General features: G+C 39.9%; 1 protein-coding gene across 3 annotated transcripts in view; it reads right to left on the bottom strand.

Moving 5' to 3' along the window:
- SEH1L (SEH1 like nucleoporin) overlaps positions 1–26,423 on the bottom strand; it is a 37,528-nt gene extending 11,105 nt beyond the window's left edge. For all 3 annotated transcript variants that reach the window (XM_019718227.2, XM_019718226.2, XM_074340415.1), the window contains exons 1-4: positions 26,160–26,423; positions 21,210–21,260; positions 17,558–17,704; positions 9,337–9,548 (exon numbers count right to left, since the gene is read on the bottom strand). In XM_019718227.2, the coding sequence (XP_019573786.2) occupies positions 9,337–9,548; positions 17,558–17,704; positions 21,210–21,260; positions 26,160–26,270 (521 nt within the window). In that variant the 5' untranslated portion in view covers positions 26,271–26,423. The remainder of the gene's footprint in view (positions 1–9,336; positions 9,549–17,557; positions 17,705–21,209; positions 21,261–26,159) is intronic.
- Between the last annotated feature and the right edge of the window lie 223 nt (positions 26,424–26,646).

Genomic DNA, 26,646 nt, shown 5'->3' with positions numbered 1-26,646 from the left:
TGAAGGAAGAAAAACAGAAAAAGACCACCCCTCAGGAAGGCATGCTCCCCACATCAGTCTCTTCTCTAGACTCATTTTAAAAGGCAAGAGATAAGCAGTAGGAAAACGAACTCTACTAAACTCTAGGTTAAATGTGTTTTTTTTTGTTTGTTTCTATGCCTGATTACCTAGATATTGATTTCCTTTGCCTCCCTTATCCAGATTAAGTAATATCTCTGTGAATATGACACCCTTGTTTAACCCTTACGAGTTGATCTGCCAACTCATAAAGTTGAAAACAAAAGGTAATGGAAAAAAAAAAACCAAGATTGTTCTTTATCACTAAAATTTCTGATAATGAATCGAGTCACTGTGGGGTCCAGAACAAGTCACCCCAAGATGTGCCACTGTGGTATGCAGATTGTTTTGAGCTAAAGGCAACTTTAGCCTCAGGTTTACGAGAAACTTCTGGCCCCCTCACCCCAATTACCTAGAAGAATTTGAATTAGAGGCCTTGTCCATAACAGATCATCAGAGATAACTTCTTTTGACATATCTACACAAGAGGGCAAACTTCTATTTACTAAAGGTCTGCTCTTCTTATCCTACATTGATCTTTTGAAGGCCCCAAGGCACCTTATCTCATCCCTAGCTCTATGTTTTACCTATCCATGTTCCCTTTCTATCTCTGAACCTCTCATGCATGTGGGGTCTGTGATTCTCATATATGCAGGGTTCCCATACATATGTATGTATTAAATCTGGTTATTTTCTCTTGCTAATCTTAATCCGTCTCACGTCTATTTGATTATTAGACCAGCCAGAAGAACCTTGAGGGTAGAGGAAAGTTCGTTCCTCCCCCACATCATCTACTCTAAGAAAAATATCAGGTAAATTGCAAAGTGCTATAGTAATAAAATAAAATTACAAGTTATTTATAATTCTTGGCCATTAAAAGAGATGTAAATTCCACAGTAGTTTCAGTATCTCACAAGCTATCTTTTTAAATGTCCTATAAAAATAACTCATTGTTTTTAAAATGTTAAATATCTGAGCAAGGACCAAAAGTACATTTACACTAACATATTCTAAAATTACTGAAAATGTATTTTAAAACATTTTTTTTACTAAAGTTCATTGGGGTGGCAATGGTTAGTAAAGTTACATAGGTTTCAAGTGTACAATTCTGTAATACATCATCTATATATCACCTTGTGTGTTCACCACCCCGACATTTTTAAATCAAATTATAAAACATCTAGATAACGGAATTCAGGATTACCTCATTTGTACATCCAGAAATAACATGTTCACATTTTAGATCATTTTACAAATATGACTCAAACCTAAACAGTGAGAAAAACCACCTGGCTCTCTTTACAATAGTGGACTGCACCTTCATGTCTTTCCCCTCCCTCCTAAGGTCCCATGGAAATGATGAAAGAATAACACCACAACAGTGCCAGAAATCAGTGTGCCTTCAGAAATCAAGAAACTTGGAAGAATTCCAAAAAGACAGGAAGCAGAAGATCAGACAGAAAAAATGCATTAGTAAGGAGGAAATTCCAGAAGCTCCAACCTCCAATCAACAAATGCAAAGAACAGGAATGAGTCATGGGACAATTATGAAGTGATTCATTTAAAGAACTGCAATCAGAAGATCCCCCAAGGCTTGCAGCTGATTCTATTCTAGGCTAAAAAAAGTTGGAGGAGGGATCTTAGTAAAATGATTTAGAACTTTGGAGAGAGATAACAACTTGAAATAAAATAGTACTCCAAAATTGGCAAGGAAAGGGACAAGAAGGAACAAAATACATTAAAGTGTTCCATCTCCAAAGTCTAGTCCTCCTGACTTTGGCAATTTGGGGATACCCCAATCCTGCCAGTTCCCTCTTTGTCTACACTCACTACAGAGAAACCCTGTGAACCCACTCCACCTACTTAGATGAAACTCAGCCAACTCCCTTTGTAAAATAGTGAGCTGTTTAAGAAAACAGAGCACCTAACAGAAGAAATACCAGTTTTCTCTATTAGCTGTAATAGTCTCTTGTTTATAAATATAATACATAAGCAAAGACTAACACATATTTAAGGAAGAGTAAAGATAAAGACCAACATATGAGTATACAGACCTTTGAGAAAATAGATATAGCCCATCCTCATCATTTGCAGATTCTATGTTTGTAAATTGACCTGCATACTAAAATTTATTTGTAACCCCAAAAATCCAATACTTGGGGTTTTCATACTCATTCATGAATATGCCTGAAGTAGCTCTAAAAAATTTGAGTCGCCTGACATACACATTCCATGCTGAGGTAGAACAAGGGGAGGCTCTGCCTTCTTGTTTCAGCTCTTATACTGAACACAAGTGTCTCTTTTGCACTCTATTTACACCACACTTTCTACATTTTTGTGCTTTGTATTGGTGAAGGAGTAATCAGAGAAAAAGAAACACTTCTTAATTAAAAATGATTGCCAATCCTCCACCACATCCCCCAAAACAATCAATGGATGGTATAAAATGTGTACATGGAGAACAAGTTGGAGATCTGGGACACAGAGTAGAAATCTCCAAACAATTTTAATGAAATGTAGAGACAATCCAGGAATCACTGAAAGTGAGTTTCAGAAAGAGAAAATTAAGATAATAAAGTATCAAAGAATCACAAGAAATCCTCAATTTGAAACAAGAACTTTTATTTTTGAGAAGGACCACTAACCATCAAGCAGGATGACTCAAAAATGACCAACAGTTAATAGTGTATGTCTACATTTACTTTAATGGTATTTTTGGGGGGGCGGGGGAGGGGTGAGCAAAAAAGGCATGTATATATAAAACAAGAGTAACTTTGAGTTATTATAACTGGGTGATGGCTATTTGAGGATCTATTATAATTCTACTATTACTTGTGGTATATCTGAAATTTTCCCTAAAAAATGTTTTAAAGAAAAATTACCTAAAACATCCTGGTTAAATTTTAGAATTCTACTACGTCAAACCACATACACAGCAATTCCAGAATGTTTAATGCCCTAAATGTGAAAGGCAAAACCAACAACCGTTCAGGATAAACTTGACAATCTCAAGGTGGGGGAAGAATTTCTCAAAACACAAAAAGCACTGTAACAATATAAGAATGACTTATAAATGTGGCTATTTTAAATTTCAGAACTTTCTGTTGACTATGCAGTCATCATAGTGTCGAAATAACAAGCCACAAACTAGGAGAATATATTTGCGATAGAGCTCATAGTAAGACAAAATCCTAAAAACTTTGAGAAAGAACAAGCTACATACTAAAGAACCAGCACCATAATGATCTTGGACTTCTCATTGACAACACCTTAAGTTAACAAGATTCAAGAACAATAGCTTCGAAATTCTTACACTTTGAACTTAGAACTCTAAAACTAACCAAACTACAATTAAGAATGGCATATCATGAAGACATTTTCAGCGATATTAGAATTCAAGGAGTTTGCCATCCATCCCGTATGAAAAAAAAATTATTTTAGGAGGTGCGCAATCAAAATGAAAAACAAGAAAAATCTAAAGGTAACACATGATATAAAAATTATGACAAGCAAGTATAACCCAGAAGTAAAGGAATCAAGAAAGAAAAAAAAAGCATCCATCAGAAGTTAACACCAGATTATTCTGTGTGAACAAGTTTTCATGAAATCCATTAGATTTGTAGCTACAATGAATATTTACGTAATCTGATATTGTAAATTTGGTTGCTGCTTAATTTTTGGAATCAACTTGTAGTCAAAAGGAAAAAAAACTTACAAATATATTAAATGACAGAATGTAAATAAAACTTATAAATCTTGCCAGTATACAAACAAAACATCAGGAAATGGAAGGGTAAATGTGAGGTAGAAGCAAAATAAGCCAATTTCCTTTTTTTAAAAGGTAAGTCATTATACTCTAAAAATTGATAAATCACTATGTAGAGAAATACATCATTTGAAATTATATTACCAATATAACTAAAACAGTTATCAACATTTCCACAAATAAGATGTCTAGTGACACCCTGAGAAACAGAAAGCTTTGTAAATGTGCTAAATTCACCTTTCATATAGTTACTATAGATACACAGCAAGAACCAGAGATATAAATCATTTAAAAACAAAATACTGATTACCAGAAGTAAAATCTAAAAACAGCACTATTAATAGCATTTGTTTTTAGGAGGTAAGGGAACTTTTATTTTTCATTTTGTATTCTTCTAGGTTATTTGAAATTTTTTTTTTACCGATTCATTATTCCTTTAATGTTTTAAAATAGTTTAATAAAAAGTAATTATGGTGTAGTCTTAACAGTTACATTCATATATCAGTTAAAGGAATAAGGTAGGCCGGACCAGGTGTACTAATATACAGGAAAATGCTCACAATGTATTTCTAAGTGAAAACGGCAACTGCAAGGAAGGAAAATTTAGGTCTATAAATGTCTATGAGCTTTATGTTTACCTGTACACAATAGTATATATCTGTGTATATTTGCAGGTATTTGTGTTTATAAATACATGAAATATTTATTTGTATATTCATAGAAAAAGTCCAGAAGGTATGCACCAAAGTATTTCAAATGCCTGGCTGCTTCTGTGCAGTAGAAATAGGGGGATGAGGCAGGGTGGAGAAGGGAAAACTTTTATTCTACATATAAATTTTATTTAAAATAATGAAAATGAGGATTTCCGGTCAAGATGGCAGCGTAGGTAAATGCTGTGCTTGCCTCCTCTCATGACCACATCAAAATTACAACTAAACTACAGTATATCAAAATTACAACTAAACTAGAGGTCAACCATCATTAAGAATCCCCTGAAATCTAGGTGAACAGAAGTCCTACAACTAGGATATACAGAAGCAGCCACATTCAGGCTGGTAAGAGGGGCGAAAACGCAGAATGGGCAGGTCCTGCACCAGTGTGTAGAGGTTAAAAATTAGGAGGGATATCTCAGCTTTGCAGGTCCCCCCTGAGGAGCAAGGAGTCTCAGCCACACACCAGGCTCCCCAGCCCAGTACTCCAGTGACAGGAAGAGAAGTTTGACAACTTCTGGCTGTAAAAACCAATGAAGACTGTGGCTGTGTGAGAGGAAGGGCTGCTGGAGTCCCAGGAATTCCTCTTAAAGGGCCTGCACATGGACTTACTTGCTGACAGACTCACTTGCTCTGAGCTCCAGCACTGGGGCAGCAGCTCCAAAGGCAAGAGAGACATACAGGAAGGAACCAAACAATTGTCTGGCTTCACAGCAAGGGCTGGAGGAGCAGCCTCCTCCCAGACAGAAATGCTAGCAGAAGCAATTCTTCCTTTGTTGAGCCCTTTCCTCTGAGTTCTGACAATTAAGTTGTTCTGACAATCCAACTTGTTGCAACGATGTTGCTAACCTTTTTTTGGTATCAGAGGGATTATCCATTATGAATTTGTACCAACTGGACAAACAGTTAACCAAGGTTACTATTTGGAAGTGCTGAATAGGCTGCATGAAAAAGTTAGACGACCTGAACTTTTCGCCAACAATTCATGGCTCTTACATCATGACAATGCACCAGCTCACATGGTACTGTCTATGAGGGAGTTTTTAGCCATTAAACAAATTAACTGTATTGCACCCTCCTTACTCACCTGATCTGGCTCCAATGACTTCTTTCTTTACCTGAAGATAAAGGAACTACTGAAAGGAAGACATTTGGATGACATTCAGGACATCAAGAATAATACGATGACAGCTCTGATGGCCATTCCAGAAAAAAGAGTTCCAAAATTGCTTTGAAGGGTGGACAAGGTGTTGGCATTAGTGCATAGCTTCCCAAGAGGAGTACTTCGAAGGTGACCATAGTGATATTCAGCAATGAGGTATGTAGCACTTTTTCTAGGATGAGTTGGTGAACTTAATTGTCTGACCTCATACAGACACAGGCAACTGCCATATCTGAGTCTCGATCAACCTAGCTAACATCACCCTGCCCAGGTGATTCTCTGAGACCCCACCCTACCCAACTTGTTGGCCCATCCAAGCCTCATGCAGTGGCTTTTCCATACGTACAACCTGTCTTGGCTCATGCTTCAGACGTTCCCAAAACCTCTCAAAGGTTCAAAAACCCCAAACAAGCAGCACCTGTCCTCAGCATGCCCCATTTCTTGCTAAACAACCCCACGCCCGGAACTAGCAGCAGCCAGCCTCAGTTTGGAGTTTAGTCTCTCCCAGGCACTTCCAACCCAGTGCAGGTGTCAGCCATCTGCACATGGCTTTGTGACTCATGCCAGATGGCCCCAGGGCAGGGCACAGGCTGAGGCTGAACTTGGCTTGTAGTGGGGCCCCTCCCAGGAGGCCCATCTGCCAGGGCCAAAACACCCAATGGCAGGCTTCAGACAGAAACAGAGCACCACTCGGCTGCCTCCTGAGACGACACACCGAAAGGGCCAACTGGGCAGGCACCAGAGCATGCCAAAACAATTCCTGCTCCATAGGGTTAGGCCCTGTACAACAGCTCCTCCACTGCAGTCATAGGCAGTCCTCACAACCAATCAGCCTACGGGTGAATCCCTCCCACTGACATAAAAACAGCAACCAAGGCTCAAATACACATACATTCCACAGAAGGGACACACTTGTAGTACCTGGCTCAGGTAACCAGGGACACTGCACCATTCGGCCCTGTAGGACACCCACTACATACGGACACTCTACTAAGACCAGAAGACATAACAGCTCTACCTAATACATAGAAACAAACAGAGGGAGGCAGCCAAAATGAGGAGACAGAGAAACATATCCCAAATAAAAGAACAGAACAAAGCTCCAGAAAAAGACCTAAATAAAATGGAGACAACCAAACTAACAGATGCAGAGTTCAAAACACTGGTTATAAGGCTGTTCAATAATCTCAAGGAGAACTTCAATAAAGAGACAGGAAATATAAAAATGGAACTAGAAAACATAAAAAAGAACCAGTCAGAAATGAAGAATACAATAACTGAAATAAAGAATATATTAGAGTGAATCAACAGATTAGGTGAAGCAGATGATCGAATCAGTGATTTAGAAAGTATCACAGGGGCCGGCCCGGTGGCTCAGGCGGTTAGAGCTCCATGCTCTTAACTCCTAAGGCTGCCAGTGAGATTCCCACATGGGCCAGTGGGATCTCAACCACAAGGTTGCCAGTTCAACTTCTCAAGTCCCACAAGGGATGGTGCACTCTGCCCCCTGCAACTAAGATTGAACACAGCACCTTGAGCTGAGCTGCCTCCTGGATGGCTCAGTTGTTTGGAGCGCTGGCTCTCAACCACAAGGTTGCCGGTTCAATTCCTCGAGTCCCACAAGGGATGGTGGGCTGTGCCCCCTGCAACTAGCAACGGCAACTGGACCTGGAGCTGAGCTGTGCCTGCCACAACTAAAACTGAAAGGACAACAACTTGAAGCTGAACGGCACCCTCCACAACTAAGATTGAAAGGACAACTTGACTTGGAAAAAAGGCCTGGAAGTACACAATGTTCCCCAATAAAAGTCCTGTTCCCATTCCCCAATAAAATATTAAAAAAAAAAAAAAAAAAGTTATCAGAAAACACCCAATCAGAATAGCAAGAAGAAAAAAGAATACAAAAAAATACGGATAGTTTAAGGGGCCTCTGGGACAACACCAAGCATACCAATATTCACGTCATACGGGTACCACAAGGAGAGGAGAAAGAGCACGGAATTGAAAATCTATTTGAAGACATAATGATGGATAACTTCTCTGATGTGGCGAAGGAAATAGACATGTAAGACCAAAGAGTCCCAAAGATGAACCCAAACAGTCCCACACAAAGACACATCATAATTAAAATGCCAAAGGTTAAATAAAGACAAAGAGAGAATCTTAAAAGCAGCAAGAGAAAAGCAGTTTGTTACCTACAAGGAAGCTTCCATAGACTGACACCTGATTTCTCAACAGAAACTTCGCAGATCAAAACGGACTGACACAAAACATTCAAAGTATGAAAAGCAAGGACCTACAACCAAGATTATTCTACCCCGCAAAGTTATCATTTATAATTGAAGGACAACTAAAGAGCTTCCCAGATAAGACAAAACTAATGGAGTTCATCACCACCAAACCAGTATTACAAGAAATGTTAAAAGGACTTCTTTAAGAAGAAAAAAGAAATAAAAAATATGAATAAAATGGCAGTAACTACATATCTATCAACAATTACTTTAAATGTAAATGGATTAAATGCTCCAATCAAAAGACACAGGGAGGCTAAATGGATAAGAAAACAAGACCCTTTCATGAGCTTTCTACAAGAGACTCACTTCAGATCGAAAGACACACACAGATTGAAAATAAAGAGATGGAAAAAGATGTTTCATGAAAATGGAAACAAAAAGAAAAAGCTGGAGTAGCAATTATTTATACCACACAAAATAGACTTTAAAACAAAGACTGTAACAAGAGACAAAGGACCCAGTAATTGCACTTCTGGTTATTTATCCAAAGAAACCCAAAACACTACTTCAGAGGGACACGTACATCCTTATGTTCGCTGCAGTATTATTTACAATAGCCAAGATATGGAGGCAACCTGGGTGCCCATTAATAAATGAATGGATAAAGAAGAGAAGGTACAGGGCGGCCTATTAGTTTATTTGATTAGAGTGCATTGTTACTAACACTAAGGTTGCTGGTTCGTTCCCCACATGGGCCACTTTGAGCTGCGCCCTCATTAAAAAAAAAAGGGGGGGGGGTACGTATATACAATGGAATATCACTCAGCCATAAAAATAAAAAAAGAGATGAAATCTTGCTATCTGCAACAACATGGATGGACCTAGAGGGTATGCTGAGTGGAGTCAGACAGAGAAAGACAAATGCCATTCATTTCACTTATATGTGGACTCTAAAGAACAAAATAAAACAAACAAAAAACAGAAACAAACTTATAGATACACAGAACACTTTGAGGGATGCCAAATGGGAAGGGGTTCAGAGGATGGGTGAAAAAGGGGAAGATATTAAGAAGTACAAATTGGTAGTTAGAAAATTGTCATGGGGATGTAAAGTACAGCATAAGGTATCTAGTCAATAATATTGTAATAACTATGTATGGTGTCAGATGGGTACTAGGCTCATCAGGGTGATCATCTCATAAGTTATACAAATGTCTAATCACTATGTTGCACACCTGAAACTAATAATATTGTATGTCAGCTGTAATTTAAAAATAAAAAAATATTAAATAATAAACATGACTATTTAAGAAAAGCATTTTTAAGAAAATAAACCATCAAATGCTTACCTTAAAAATTACCGTTTTACTAGGATTACATTATCAAAACTTTGCTGTGTAAGCTTACCTGGAAGGATTCCAAGAAATACAACTACAGCTTAGTTTACATGAGATCTCATGCTGCAGAGACCACTGGCTGAGATTCATGACATCTGGTGCCTCATATATTCTTACTATGCCATCTGCTGAACAGGTTGCTAACATAAGACCCATGTGCTTAGGAGCAAATTTCACATCAGTAACAGATGTTCTGCTATCCACTAGAGTTGTCCTCTTAACCTGAAAAAAAAAAATTTTAACAATTTAAATTATATACAGTAGCTCCCTCCCTTATCTCCAATTTTACTTTCTGTGGTTTCAGTTACCAGCAGTCAACCACAGTCGAAAAACATTAAATGGAAAATTCTAGAAATAAACAATTCATAAGTTTTAAATTGCATGCCATTCTGAGTACATGATGAACTCTCTCACCGTCTGGCTCAGGACATGAATCATCCCTTTGTCCAGTATATCCACCTGACTTTATCTCATCATGTAGACACTGTGTTGTATCACACATCATCACAAGAAGAGTGAGTATAATACAGTAAGGTATTTTGAGAGCAAGACCACATTCACATAACCTTTATTACAGTTGTAATGACAATCAGGGAAAAGATAGGGATGAACACGCTAGAGTGGAACTAATGATTTTATTTAGCAATATCTAATCAATCTATTTAGCAATATGCAATAGCAAAAGACAAAGGCAATTAATAGAATATGCTAATGACAGAAAGTAAAGGTGGTTAAGACTAAAAGATGCCAAAGAAGCTCACCAAACCATAGGAAAAAACACTAGAACAGTCAGGAATCAAAACCTTGCCTGGTCTGCAGCTGAGAGAGACTCAGGCGTCTCCTACTGCTGCTTGCTAGTTCCCAAGAATGCTAGCATGATGAAAAAAAGAATCACCAAAGATGGATGACAAACACACTGCCAACCGAGGTCTGTCTTATATCTCCTTTTTTTTCAGATGTACACTAGAGCCAAGCTCCTTGTTCCTGCCTCCCTCTCAAGGAATGGCCAGTTCCAGGAGGGATCGGCAGTCACTGTGAGAAAAAAATATTGCTTATCTGGCTGAAGACCCAGCTAATTCGGACAAATAATAATTACTGTTCTCACCTGGGACCATTGGCCCAAGGCCTTCCAAAGCCTGGCAATATGCCTGTCACGTCATTCTGATATAACTTAGTTACTTCTCCAAGTCATTTGCTGATGTGGGCAAAACAGACAGAAAGCAACATCATCCCGTATCTCTCCTGCTGGGAACTAGATGAGGGACAAATTTTCTTAAACCTAAGCTAACCAGTATCTCACATGCAGTCTCTCAGGGGAGGGAACCACACAAGCAGTCTCTCATGTGAGGGAACAAAAAGCTAACTAAAAGCTAACTAATACCTCACATGCAGTCTCTCACGTGAGGGAACCTCACAATGCAGTCTTTCATGTGAGGGAACCCCACATGCAGTCTCTCACGTGGGGAAACAGAGGAACAAAAACTAATCAAAAGCTAACCATAACTCAGGTGCAGTCTCTCACGTGAGGGAACCCCACATGCAGTCTCTCACGTGGGGAAACAAAGGAACAAAAACTAACAAACAAAAACTCATATCAGCCAATGAAAGCAAATTTTCCTCAACTTCCCTCCAACAGAATATTGTTATAATTGTTCTTATTGTTGTTAATCTCTTGCAGTGCTGCAGTACCTATAATTTAGAAATTAAACTTTATCATAGGTATATATGTAAGAAAAAAACATAGTATGTATAGGGTTTAGTACCACCCAGTTTCAGACATCCACTGGGAGTCTTGGAATGTATTTCCCACAGACAAAGTGGGACTACCCAAAATAAAAGGATGGTACAGTGGAAAGAACACAGGCTATAAAATCACACAGAACTCCTCTGCCATTTACTAGGTAGGTATATTACCTTAAATAAGTTATTTAAAACCTATCTGTGCCTCAGTTTCTTCTAAAGCACTTAGCAAAATGCCATACATAGGTGGCAATCAGTAATAAACTAATGACCTATAATTAATTATTCCATTTATAGCAGAAGACAGTAGGCTTTAAATTATGTAAATAGTCTCCCTTTAATCGAGCCAGTCACTAAACCAGAAAACGTTAGATTTTTCATATAGGTAGTTATGCCCTGCAAAGTATCCTGAAAGCAGTTGTGGGGACAGAGCCCCAGAGAGTAGTTTACAGGCTCTCGGCCTCACGTGGAGGGGTGCTGGCTCGGGTGGTGGATGGCCGTCGGCTGTGGCCGGTTAGCCGATTGGCCGCTGATATAACTGCTGCGGCTACAGAGGAGAGCCAAGGACTGCCGAGGAGCCGAGCAGAGCCAAGGAGAGCGGAAGAGGAGAGCGGAAGAGGAGAGCGGAAGAGGAGAGCGGAAGAGGAGAGCGGAAGAGGAGAGCGGAAGAGGAGAGCGGAAGAGGAGAGCGGAAGAGGAGAGCGGAAGAGGAGAGCGGAAGAGGAGAGCGGAAGAGGAGAGCAGAAGAGAGGAAAGGAAGAGAGTGGAGGAGAGTGGAGGAGAGTGGAGGAGAGTGGAGGAGAGTGGAGGAGAGTGGAGGAGAGTGGAGGAGAGTCGTCGGTCGGTTGGCGGAAAGGCGGATGGCAGGTCGTGTGTCCGGTGGGCCCAGCCTCCAGTGAGACCGTGGTGGTATGGCTCCCCTACCTACGGCTCCGTGGGTGTTCCTTTTTGGCCTCACCATGTCCTGCGTTCTTGTGTGGGGAGCGGGAGCAGAGACCCCGCAGGCCGCCCCGCCTGAAAAATAGCGCAGCGAGCAGGCTTCCTCACACGACACAGTAAATTAAATGAATTAAAATTATTTAACAGTAAAATGGAAGGAACGCAACTTCTTCCCTCAAGCATAAATGTCAGTTAACCCTACACTTGGAGCACCACTATCCACTTTTAAGAGAAAGAATTTAGTAGAGACCAAGAGGATGGTACAAAGCTGGCTTTGTGATAATTACAGAATTCCACAATAGCTGTCGTGCGGGAGACCCTGCTCGCTGCGCCATTTGTCGTGCGGAGCGGCCTGCGGGGTCTCTGCTCCGGCTCCCCACACAAGAACGCAGGATATGGTGAGGCCAAAAAGGAACACCCACAGAGCCATAGGTACGGGAGTCATACCACTATGGTCTCACTGGAGGTTGGGTTCACTGGACGTGCGACCTGCTGTCCGTTTTTCTGCCAACCAACCGACGACTCTCCTCCACTCCTCTCGACTCTGCTCCTCTTTCCTCCTCTGTAGCCGCAGCAGTTATATTAGCGGCCCATTGGCTAACTGGCCACAGCTGACGGCCAATCAGCCACAGCTGACGGCCATCTACTACCCGAGCCAGCACCTTTCCACGTGAGGCCAAGAGCCTGTAAACTACTCTCTGGGGCTCTGTCCCCACAATAGCATTTACAAGTTCCTTTCTGGAACCTAGATAAGATGATTTTTGACTGAAAACAACAATAAAATTTAGAAATAACAGTTTACTGTCTATGGTTACCAAAATGTATCTTAATGACTCTCAATATTAAAAGAACATTACATAAACCTCAAAGATAAAATCTTTGCAAACTTTTGTCTACAAACACCATTGAATAATTAATATCAACCAATACAAATGCTGAAATAATAAATGTATTAATGAGTTAATTAAGTATAAACGTATCTTTAAGATCAAATAAAAATCCCTTATATGTCACCACTCCTGAATCCAACCAATAGTACACTAACTGATTCATTTCAAACTGCTAGAAAAATGACTTCTATAAATTTCCCTTCTCTCTTCTTCTTAAGCAGTTGTTTGCTTAAGGACGCCCCAGTGCATAGGCAATGAGACCAACCCCTGCCACCATAAAAAAAGAGTTGTAAAACAATTTGAATAGCACGCAAGCTACAAACCTATATGTCGTGCAGGAGACCCTGCTCGCTGTGCCATTTGTCGTGCGCGGAGGCCTTCTCGCCGCGCCATCTTTCAGGCGGGGCGGCCTGCGGGGTCTCTTCTCCCGCTCCCCACACCAGAACGCAGGATATGGTGAGGCCGAAAAGGAACACCCACGGAGACATTGGTAGGGGAGTCATACCACTATGGTCTCACTGGAGGCTGGGCCCACCGGACGCATGACCTGCCGTCCGCCTTTCCGCCAACCGACCGACCGACGACTCTGTTTACAGGCTCTCGGCCTCACGTGAAGGGGTACTGGCTCGGGTGGTGAATGGCCGTCGGCTGTGGCTGGTTAGCCAATTGGCCGCTGGTATAACTGCTGCAACTACGGAGGGCCAAGGAGAGCGGAAGAGGAGGGCCGAGGAGAGCGGGAGAGGAGAGCCGAGAGAGAGAAACAGAGTCAAGAGAGTGGAGGAGAGTCGTCGGTCGGTCGGTTGGCGGAAAGGCGGACGGCAGGTCACGCGTCCGGTGGGCCCAGCCTCCAGTGAGACCATAGTGGTATGACTCCCCTACCTATGGCTCCGTGGGTGTTCCTTTTCAGCCTCACCATATCCTGCGTTCTGGTGTGGGGAGCGGGAGCAGAGACCCCGCAGGCCGCCCCGCCTGAAAGATGGCGCAGCGAGAAGGCCTCCGCGCACGACAAATGGCACAGCGAGCAGGGTCTCCCGCACGACACTATAGTAATTTAAAAAGTATGGTATTGGCATAAGGAGAGACATAAAAACAGGAGAGACATAAAAACCAACAAAATAGAATAGAGAATAAACCCTCCATATATGGTCAAGTTATTTTCAATGAGGGTGCCAAACCCATTCAATGGGGAAAAGGACAGTCTTTTCAATAAAAAGTGCGGAGAAAACTGAATATCAAGTGCTAAGTAATTGTTGTACCCTTACCTTAGACCATATACAAAAATTAACTCAAAATTAATCAAAGACCTAAATGTAGGAGCTAAACTATAACACTCTTAAAAGAAAACTTTGGGGAAAGTCTTCATGACATTGGATTTGGCGATGATTTCTTGAATGACACCAAAAACAAAAAACAAAGATAAATTAGACTTCACGAAAATTTCAAAATTTTGTGCATCAAAGGACATTAACTACCAAGAGAGTGAAAAGGCAACTCAGTGTGGGAGAAAATGTCTACAAATCATATACCTGATGAGGGATTAATATCCAAAATATATAAAGAACTCCTAAAACTCAACAGCAAAGCACGAACACCCCAAGTAAAAAATGGGCAAAGGACTTGAATAGACATTTCCCCAAAGAAGTAAAAGGGTTCTGGTAACAATTCCAATGGGGAAGGTTCCCCCACACAACAAACAATTCTTGGATACCAACAGATGTGAGGAGAATTCAACTAAATTCTGATACTATCTACCAGGAGATAGATAGCATCAGATTCCACAGGCTAATAGTCTCAGTCCTACAATACCACCCCCACCCACCCACAACTTCAGATGCCAGAAGCAATTCCTGTGCGTCTGACTGACTACCTATAAATCAGAGGCTCCCAAGCTACTCCTCAGGTTCAATTAATTTGCTAAAGCAGCTCTCAGAACTCAGTGAAGCTTTTTACTAACTAGATTACTGACTTACTATAAAAGGATTGTAATGCAGGGTCTCAGCTCCCACTCCTGGCAGGTGAACGGAGGATATGGTGAGGCCAAAAAGGAACAACAACGGAGCCATAGATAGGGGAGCCATACCACTATATTCTCGATGACCGCTGGTCGACAAAGCAAACATCGGCAAGTACCCCAACAAGGGGTCTTCCTGCACCCCAGTCTTGTGGCGGCCAGGCAAGACACAGGACGTAGGATCAACATGATCCGCAATGTAATCCGCTTGCTAACTGCACTTGCTGGCCGCAATCCGCACTTGCTAGCTCAGCCACGGCAGTTGTATTAGTGGCTAATGGCTAACTGGTCACAGCTGATGGCCAACTAGTCACAATTGATGGCCATCTACTACTCGAGCCAGCACCTTTCCATGTGAGGTCAAGAGCCTGGAAACTGCTCCCTGGGACTCTGTCCCTACCAGGATGTAATTCAGGAACAGCCAGATGGAAGAAATGCAAGGTATGGGGAAAGGACACAGGGCTTCCAAGCCCTCTCCAGGCACACCACTCTCCCCAAATCTTGTCAATGTGTTCACCAACCTGGAAGCTCTCCAAACTTCATCCTCTTGGGTTTTATGAAGGCTTCTTTACTAAGGCATGACTGATTAACTCACTGGCCCCTCCCCCGTCCCTGGAGGTTGCTGGGTGGGACTGAAAATTCCAACCCTCTAACTACATGGTAGGCTCCACTAGCAACTAGCACCCATCCTTAAGTGCTTTACAAAAAGTCAATTAACATAACAAAAGATATCTTTATCACTCTCAACACTTAGGAAATGCCATGGGTTTTGGGAACCATGAATCAGGAACCATGGATAGATGAAAGCTAAATATAAGAAATATCTATTTGGTCATTCAGATGACCAAATAGATATTTCTTATAAGTCACAATATCACAAGATATATAAATGACCATTAGCACATAAAAAGATGTTCAACATCATTAACTATTAGGGAACTACAAGTCAAAACCACAAGGAGAGGCACAGCCAGATGGTTCAGTTGGTTTGAGTGCGAGCTCTGCACAATAGGGTTGCCAGTTCGATTCCCGCATGGGGTGGTGGGCTGCGCCCCCTGCAGCTAAGATTGAGGGCAGCAACTGGACTTGGAGCTGGGCGGCACCCTCCACGGCTACACTGAAGGACAATGAGTTGGAGCTGATGGGCCCTGGAGAAACACGCTGTTCCCCAAAATTCTGCAATAAAATTTATTAAAAAAAAAAAAAAAACCCACAAGGAGATACAACCACACCTACCAAGATAGCTATAATTGAAAAACAGAAAATAACAAGCATTGATGAGGATGTGGAGATACTGGAACCCTCATACATTGCTGGTGGGAATGTAAAATGGTGCAGCCACTGTGGAAAACTGTTTACATAGCAGTTTCTCAAGAAGTTAAACATAAAACTACCATATGACCCAGCAATTCCACTCCTAGGCATATATCCAAAATAATTAAACGCAAGGTCTCAAATAGGTATCTATATACCAATGTCCACAGTAACATTACATACAATAGCTAGAAGGTGGAAACAACCCAGTTGTCTATCCACAAATGAATGGATAAACAAAATGTGGCATATACACACAATGGAATATTATTCAGCCATGAAAGGAAGTTGATATATGCTACAACTTTGACGGACCCTAAAAAAATTCTGCTTAGTAAAACAAAACAGACACTGATGGACAAATATATATGAATCCATTTATATAAGATACAGAGAGTAGTCAAATTCAGGGACAGAAAATAGAACAGTGGTTACCAGGGGCTGGAGAGGAAAAGAGGAGGTACTATTTAATGGTACAGAGTTCAGCTGAAAATGATGAAAAGTTTTGGTATAGATATCACACGGCATTGTATAAACAGCATTGTGAGTGTAATTCCACTAACTTGTACGCTTACAGTTAAAATTATGAATATGTTATGTATATTTTACAATTTTAAAATGCAACAGAAGAAAAAACAGTATTGACAGCATTAGTTAGTGTGGAGGGCAGTGGGGAGGACTGGTCAGAAAAGAAAACACTGTATCTATGTCCTTATAAAGACATGGAATACATGTATATCCAAAAGGATACACACAAAAAAACCAGAAGAGGATGTTCTCACTGCATATATTTGTCTGTACCTTTTTAATTTTATACCTGTGGCTGTATATTTATTACGAAAAATAAAGAGGAAAAAAAAGAAAACACTGGAATGGGTCTTAAAAGTAATCTAGTTCAATTCTCTCACTTGACAGAAGAGGAACTTGAGCAGCAAACACATTATGCTCTTGCCTAAATTCAAACACCCAATCAGGGAAGACCTAGAGTTAAAGCAGAAGCCAATAAAGAAAGGTGTATTTTGTAAGAAAGAAAAGGTAACCACAAAAAAGAAAAAACACTTTTTAAAGAATTTTAGAGTGTACTCTACAAAAAAGCAAATACACTGGATTCACCATGAAAGATAATTAAACAAGTCATGGGTAATCCTGGGTATCAATTCAGGATTAAATAAACAAGTAGGAGAAAAATACGGACGAAAGAAAAATGGGACTGGTAAACATGGAGAGGAGTAGTAACACCTTACCAAGTGCCTGAAGATTTCTTGGAAAGACTAATGCTCCTTGGATGCTCATGCCACTCTCCAACCCAATTTCCCAAAAACGAACAAATATCTCACCCAATGACTCTGCCCTCGCAGTTTATCATTTGATTCTCCTACTATTTCTTCCCATACAGCAGCCGTTCGGTCAAAAGAACAGGAAGCCAAAACCTGTCCAAATTCAGGATGGGCCCATGTCACACGCCACACAGATCCACTATGCGTCTAAGGAATTAAAAACAAAAAGACAAAAAACTGAGTTTACTCATGTTTCACACATATAAGATTTTACTTGAAACAGAATTACACATATTTTTACTTCAGTAAAAGGAGAAAGCTATTAAATTTAACATTTAAATAGAAAGTTAAATTCTAGAACTTTTTAACTTCAACATATTCTATATTTAGCATTGGAGCCCTTCTGGAATCAAGTTCTTCTAACATTTTACTAATAAAGAAAAATCTAGCTGGATAAAGTTGACGTCTTCCAGTGCTAATAGTTAGAGACCTGCTTCAGAGTTTAGCCAGAACAAGCTTTTAAACAGATTCTACCAGTCCACTAATTTTTATAGTTGCACATTATCTGTACAGTAAACATCCACCTATTAAAATAAATAAGACTGATCAAATTTGCTTCAAAAGCCTAACATTATACAGAAACTGGAGAAACAAAATTCTTACATCATTCTGATATCAATCCAGACAAGACCATTCCAGAAAGAGGCAGTGGGTGATCAAATACAGAGAAGCCCAAATCCTTGTATTCTAAGAAAACAATTTAAACCTCAGTAGCAGTATCTTTATACTATATGAAAAATGTCGAATCACTATTCTTCCACTCTTCATGTTGACAAAAAAAAAAAGAAAAAAGGACAGACAGGTCTTAAAGAATTCACATAAACAGAATTTCACTTGTGCTTTCCAATAAAAAATACCCTATGACAAATAGCATCAGTCCACCAATTACATCTACAAAATTTGTTTCATGCTTCTGCGTATCTAACACTTTTACACTCAACAATCTCAGAATACTTTCATAATCTGTAATTTCTACGTGGTAACAACGTCATCATCCAAAAGTAAACTTTACACCCTTATTTAATACCCTTTGTTTTATCCAGTCTTTTTCTTGTTTCACCTTTAATTCTTATTTATACAGACTACTAACTTTTAAAAAAATGCATTAGGGCATGAGATTTTGTTAAAATGTCGGATTCCCAGTGAAGTGCGATCTAGCTAACGAATAAGGATCACACAAAGATGTTCATCACAATAGACAACTTAAATAAAGCAAAACACAGTACATTTATTGATATATTTATGTTTTATTGCTATTTATGTTTTTAAAGAGCCTTTGAAAATATACCAAAGTATTTATGAAATATTTTAAAATTTTAGAAATAGGCGTTTTCTTTTGAAATGATAAAAAAGTTTTGAAACTTGATAAGAGGTGGTAGCTGTGCAACAGTCAGTGGAGTAAAGGCCATTGAACTGTTTACTTTAAAAGGATTAATTTTATGTTGTGTGAATGTCACCTCAATTTAAAAAAAATGAAGGGCAAAAGATTTAGACAGACACTTCAACAAAGAAGATACATCAATGGTGAATAAGCACATGAAAATATAATCAATATCTTTAAAAATTAAGGGCACATGGGCTGGCCCGGTGGCTCAGGCGGTTGGAGCTCTGTGCTCCTAACTCCGAAGGCTGCCGGTTCGATTCCCACATGGGCCAGTGGGCTCTCAACCACAAGGTTGCCGGTTTGATTCCTCAACTCCCACAAGGGATGGTGGGTAGTGCCCCCTGCAACTAAGATTGAACACGGCACCTTGAGCTGAGCTGCCGTTGAGCTCCCGGATGGCTCAGTTGGTTGGAGCACATCCTCTCAACCACAAGGTTGCCAGTTCGACTCCCGCAAGGATGGTGGGCTGCGCCCCTTGCAACTAGCAACAGCAATTGGACCTGGAGCTGAGCTGCACCCTCCACAACTAAGACTGAAAAGACAACAACTTGAAGCTGAACAGAACCCTCCACAACTAAGATTGAAAGGAGAACACCTTGACTTGGAAAAAACTCCTGGAAGTACTGTTCCCCAATAAAGCCCTGTTCCCCTTCCCCATTAAAATCTTTAAATTAAAAAAAATTAAGGGCACACAAATCAAAACTCAATGAGATACCACTTCACACCTATTAAGATGGCTATAATCAAAACAGAGAAAATATCAAGTGTATGGGAGGATGTACAGAAACTGGATCCCTCATATATATTTCTTGGTGGGAATATAAAGTGGTACAGGAACTTTGGAAATTTGGCAGTTTCTTAGAAAGTTAAAACATATACAACTCGGAAATTTTACTTCTTAGTACCTACCTAAGAGAAATAAAATGTATGTCCATCCACACAAAGATATGTGTAGCACGTTCATAACAGCATTATTCATAATTGGCAAAAACTAGAAATAATTCAAATGTCCATCAACTAGTGAATGAATAAACAAAGCATGAGTTTTTCTACACAATGGAATACTCCTCAGCATTATGAAGACTCGAACTACTGACATATACCACAACATACAGGAACCTCAAAAACATGCTAAGGGAAAGTAGCCATATAAAAAAAACTACATGTTGTAGAATTCCATTTATATGAAATATCTAAAAAAAAAAAAAGGTAAAAATATACAGGCAGAATACAATTCAGTAGGAGTTTGGGGCTTGGGAGGGGAATGGGCATTGACCCCAAACGGGCACAACGGAATTTTCAGGCTTGATGGAAGTATTCTAAAACAAAATTGTGATAATGGTTGCACAACTATATAAATTTACTGAACTGTACATTTAAAATCAATGACTCTTAAAGTATGTATAATTCTACCTAAGTAAAGCTGTTTTTAAAAAAAGCAAGAAATGGGGCCGGCCCAGTGGCTCAGGCAGTTAGAGCTCCATGCTCCTAACTCTGAGGGCTGCCGGTTCGATTCCCACAAGGGCCAGTGGGCTCTCAAACACAAGGTTGCCAGTTCAACTCCTCGAGTCCCACAAGGGATGGTGGGCTACGCCCCCTGCAACTAAGGTTGAACACGACACCTTGAGCTGAGCTGCCGCTGAGCTCCCGGATGGCTCAGTTGGTTGGAGCGCGTCCTCTCAACCACAAGGTTACCGGTTCGACTCCCGCAAGGGATGGTGGGCTGTGCCCCCTGCAACTAGAAAAGGCAACTGGACCTGGAGCTGAGCTGCGCCCTCCACAACTAAGATTGAAAGGACAACAACTTGAAGCTGAACGGCACCCTCCACAACTAAGATTGAAAGGACAACAACTTGACTTGGAAAAAAGGCCTGGAAGTACACAATGTTCCCCAATAAAGTCCTGTTCCCCTTCCCCAATAAAATCTCAAAAAAAATAAATAAAATAAAAGCTTTAAAAAAAAAGCAAGAAATGAAACTATGTATAAAACATCACAGCCATTAAAAATATGTAAATGAAAAAAGAAATAGTAAAATGCTAAAAATAGTTATGTTAGAATGCTATGGAATTACAAATTTTCTTACTCTCAAATTTTCTAAACTGTATTTCTGTTATTTTAATAATGAAAAGTGTTAAAACATAAAATACCTTTTAAGGAAAAGTATAAATTTTATAATTCTCTCAAAGTTGAACACCAAGTCACTGATACTACCAAATAAATAGTAAACATTTCAATTTTTAAAAATCACTGTAAACATAAATACTAACCTTCCAGCTAGCAGTACAATGCCAATCTCCATTTTCACTTTTATCCCAGACCTGTAAAAAATTTAAAAAGATATTTTATACAAAGAATCCCTAAAAAGTAATGTGAAAAACATTAAGACTGAATCAGTATTAGGGAAAAGGAGATGAACATGAATTCACAAAAGAATACAACCAGTACGTTAACATTCATTCATTCAATGTATTTATTGAGAACATTGCATGTGTCAAGCACTGGGCTAAGCACTGAGAGGAGAAGGAATCTGTGCTCTACTAGGTAATAGAGACAATTACAATTACAGTCACGTCTTGTTATTCGATGTAGTTATGTTTTCTGTGTTGCCCTGAACACTGAATTAGTGAATACCAAACTACTGCTCCAAGGGGAAATACCAGGTGAGAGTCATAGGAGCCTCTGGTCACAACATATTTGTCAACCAATCAATACAGCACCTTGATTTCTGCGTGTATCTGTTTTAAGACACTTTATTTAGTAAACATTACTGATTCATTAACACTGAACTCACAGCCAACAGCACTATAACTCATGCCTGAATGAAGCTTCCCTAATACACATTTTTCCCTAAAGCACATCACAGCCTTTTTGTGCTTAGGAACACTAAACAGTTCTTCAGCACTACACTTAGGCATCATTTTAGATAGTGAAATCACCAACAAAAAGAACAAAAATGTGAAAAACGTGGCAATAGACAATGAGAAGGACACTTGTTTATAGTATGATAGCCAAAATAAGGCAGAGTGTCACCCTGTTCGACTTCAACTGGGAACATGCACATTAAGCAACTCCAATTTTTTACCAGTCTCCTCATGTCAGCAAATAACTGTGAAGATTTCCAGGTTATAAACAAACTTTAGAGTAAGAAAATTCAGAAATACAAAATCTGCACATAATGAGGATCACTTATATATGTAACAAACAAAAGCAAAATATTAAACCTTACTACCAACAAAAAATACAGATTACAATAACAACATGACATTGTAGCCTGTTTAAAAAATGTAATGATAAACAGTATGGTTTTCAAAACACTAAGAACAGAATTACCATATGATCCAGCAATTCTACTTCTGGGTTTATACTCAAAAGAGTTAAATGCAGGGTCTCATAGTGACATAAGCATCATGGCAGATGGAGAACTCCATCATGGAGAACTCTTGGTATCTCACCTTAAAATTATAAGTCGGACAAATATAATTCAACGAAGGATCCCCTGCTCAACACACAAACAGGTCTTTCATGAAAGATCCTGAATAGCCAAAGCAATCCTGAGAAAAAAGAACAAAGCCAGCAGTATCACATTGCCTGACTTCAAATGATACTACAATGCTACAATAATCAAAACAGTATGCTGTTGGTAGAAAAACAAACACACAGACCAACAGAACAGAAATGAGCCCAGAAATAAACGCGCACACATACTGGCAATTAATTTTCAACAAAGGATCCAAACTATACAATGGGAAAAGGAAAATCTCTTCAATGTCGGGAAAATTGGAAACCCACATGCAAGAGGATGTAACTAGAGTGTTGACACCATACATAAAAATTAACTCAAAATGAATTAAAAGACTTGAATATAAGACCTGAAATAAAATGCATAGAAGAAAACATAGATACTAAACTTACGGACCACTTGGTCTCAGAGGGTTTTTTGTGAACTTGACCCAAAAGACAAGGGAAGCAAAAACAAAAAACAAATCAATGGGACTACATCAAACTAAAAAGTTTCTGCACAGCAAAAGAAACCATCAATAAAACAAAAAGGCAACCAATTGAATGGGTGAAGATATTTGCAAACAATACCTCTGATAAGGAGCTAATATCCAAAATATACAAAGAACTCATACAACTCAAAAACAAAAAAGAACAAATACTACAATAAAAAAATGGGCAGAGGACCTGAACGGACACTTTTCCCAAGAAGACATACAAACGGCCAGCAGACATATGAAAAGATGCTCAAATTCATGAGCTATAAGGGAAATGCAAATCAAAACCACAATGAGATACCATCTCACATCTGTTAGAATGGCTACTATCAATAAAACAAGAAATACGTAGAGGCGAGGACGTGGAGAAAAGATAACCCTAGCACACGGCTGGCAGGAATGTAAATTGCTGCAACCTCGATGGAAAACAGTAAAAAATTAAGAATAGAACTACCTTACATGACCCAGCAATACGTCTTCTGGGTATCCACCCGAAAAATTTGAAAACATGTATTTGTAAAGATGTATTTGTAAAGATGTACATATTTGTACATATTTATAAAGATATATGTAGCCCTATGTTCACTGCAGCATTATTCACAATAGCCAAGACATGGAAATAACCTAAGTGTTCTTCAATCAATGACTGGATAAAGATGATGTGGTACACATATACGATGGAATATTACTCAGCCATAAAAAATAAAATACTACCATTTCTGCTAACCTGGATGGATCTTGAGTATCATGCTAAGTGAAATAAGTCAGAAAAAGACAAGAACCATAGGATTTCACTCATATGTGGGATATAAAACAGAAAGCAACAAAGAAACTCATAGACACAAACAACAGTACAGTGGTTACCAGCAGGAAGGAGATGGTGGGGAGGATAAAGAGGGCCAATTACAAGGTAACGGAAGGAAACTAGACTTTGGGTGGTGAGCACACAATGCAATATACAGATAATGTATTATAGAATTGTACACCTGAAACATGTTATTAACTGCTACCCCAATAAATTTAAAAAACAAATAAAAGGAAAGGTCTCAAAGAGTTATTTGTACATCCACATTCATAGCAGCATTGTTCACAATAGCTAAAATGTAGAAGCAACCCAAGTCCACGGACAGATAAGTAAAAAGTGGTATATACAATACATGTAAGGAAATATTTAGCCTTAAAAAGTAAATTCTGACATGCTACATGTACAAACTTCAAAGACATGCTAAGTTAAATAAACCAGTTAAAAAAAAAAGAGAAATGTATGAGTCCACTTACATGAGGTACCTAGAGTAGTCAAATTCATAGAACTAGAAAGCAGAATGGAGGATAGGGGGAATGGGGAGTTATTGTTGAATGGATACAGAGTTTCATTTCGCAAAATGAAAAAGTTTTGTAGATGGTGGTGATGGTTGCAGAATGGACCTTAATACCACTTAACTGTACACTTAAAAATGGTTAAGATGGTAAATTTTGTTACGTGTATTTTGCCACATAAAAATTTTTTAAAGGAAAATTGTAATTATGCCCAACATGGAAAATAATGCTATCAAATCAATACTCACACTGGCAGTGTATAGAACAACCTTCAAAAAGGCAATTTGTCAATTATTCTCAAAAGCTTTTAAAATATTCACTAATTTCTCTACTGGAATGAGCCTAAGAAAATCATCCAAAATATATAAAAAGCTAAATTAATGAAGATCTTCATTGCAACAGAAACAGACAAAACCTACAAACTGAAAGATCTACTAAAAAATTCAGTAATAAATGGATAATAAGAAAAAAAGTATGGACTATTCAGTTAACAGACATTAATTAATACAATATCCACAAGAGTCAAAAGGTAGGATAAACAAAATGTGGCGTATACATGCAACAAAATTATTATTCAACCCTAAAAATGAAATTCTGATACACTGTACAAATATAAATGAGCACTGAAAATATCACAGTAAGTGAAATAAACAAGACACAAAAGGACAAATACTGTATGATTCCATTTATGAGGTACCCTGACTAGTCAAATTTATGAAGAGAGTTGGAGGTAACCAGGGGTTTAGGGTACAAGGGAAGAGGGAGTTACTAGGTACAGAGTTTCTGTTTAGGATGAAGAAAAAGTTCCTGAGATGTACAGTGGTGATGGTGGCACAACAATGTGAATGTTGTGCTTAACAGCACTGAACTATAATGTACACTTTCAAATTGTTAGTTTACCACAATTTAAATAAATAAAAAAACTTAAAAAAGTAGTGATTCCAAACCTTTTACAGGTTAAAAATACTATATTATTCGATGGATTTGCGGCACTACTCTTTTTTAAAAAGGAAAATTAGTTATAACTATCTTTGAGGGATCAACGGTATCAAACTTGATGGTTAAAAACAAGAAATACAGTCTTTCAGCTTTTCAGTTATTTTGGAGCTGTTGAAAATTCAAATACTCCACACTCCAGCTTTCATCTTCAAGTCTATTATCGTTTACCCTTTATCTCTTAAATTCCTAAATCCCAAGTAGTATCATCCTAGTATAATAGAAATTCTTATTTTCAGAGCAGTATACAGACGTGTAAATAAACTTTAAGAAACACACCCTCCAATTCCTCGAGTGAGGAACTTCATTGAATATAAATGAATCTGCAATTTTCTTTCATCGCGAAACAACGTAAGCCTCCTATCGGAAGACAAAGAGAATAACCTCCCCAGGTGAGGGACGAGGCACACAGAGCTTGAGAACACTACGAACTGACTGTCCTACAAGACCCAAGTCACAGTCGTTCTCACTGAACAAGAGTGGTTAACTTATTACAGATATTGCCAGAACTCCGCGGACAAACCAACCCTACTGGGGACTAGGGTGAGGTAGCTCGCCGACTCCCGCCTAAACGGACCCGATACTGCGTACGCAGGAACTCGGAGGGCTCCCAGCGTCCCCCAGCGGCGGGGGCGCGCACGTGACCCAGAGGCCCGCCCAACCCGCCCGTTCTACGCACGCGCAAGGCAGCACGGCCCCCTGAGGTGGCTGTAACCCCTCAGTGAGGGGACGAGGATGGCGAAGCAGGCCACTTGGCTGAGGTTTGCCGCCTCCCTGGGGCTCCAGGTCTTGTGCCTGGCAGCGCGCCTCAATATCGGGAATAGTCCCGATTCCACGCACGTGTCCCTCCGCTCACGCTCCCAATCCCCTCCTTCGCGGCTCAGCCTCGCCCCAAGGTTCCGCGCGCACCTTGACGCTCTGGTCGCTGGAGCAGGTCGCCATTCGCCGCCCATGGAAATCGAAAGAGACATCATGGATGAGATCCTTATGGTCCGCTGCGATGCTGCGTGCCACAAACATGGCTTCCGCCGGGCACGCACCTCTTCCGTCTACCCCTCCGGCGTCTGAAGAGGGCGGCCGTGGCAGAGCGTGGACCGCAGTCCACCCAGACCCCGACGCCGGGACGTGCACGTCTCGTATTGCCTGCGCGCCCCCCACCCGGCCCGCCCCTCGTCCCGTCATGCCCCGCGAGGCCGCGAGGACCACGCCTGATCCGTCTGAAGGGGACCTGCGGTGGACAGCCGCCAAATTCAAGCAGATGGGCTTTGCGGTGCTTTAATGAAAGTAAAAAGAACTCATTGTTAAAGTATAGAAATTAAGAAAAATGAAAAAGTTAAAATGCTATCCACAGTCCTCAATCTTGAGTCAATTTTAGTCAACGTTTCGATTAGTTTCC

The sequence above is a fragment of the Rhinolophus sinicus genome, linkage group LG09, assembly GCF_036562045.2.
Source record: "Rhinolophus sinicus isolate RSC01 linkage group LG09, ASM3656204v1, whole genome shotgun sequence".
Lineage (NCBI taxonomy): Eukaryota > Metazoa > Chordata > Mammalia > Chiroptera > Rhinolophidae > Rhinolophus > Rhinolophus sinicus.
Note: the sequence above shows the minus strand (reverse complement) of the source record. Positions and strands in the feature narration are given on the sequence as shown.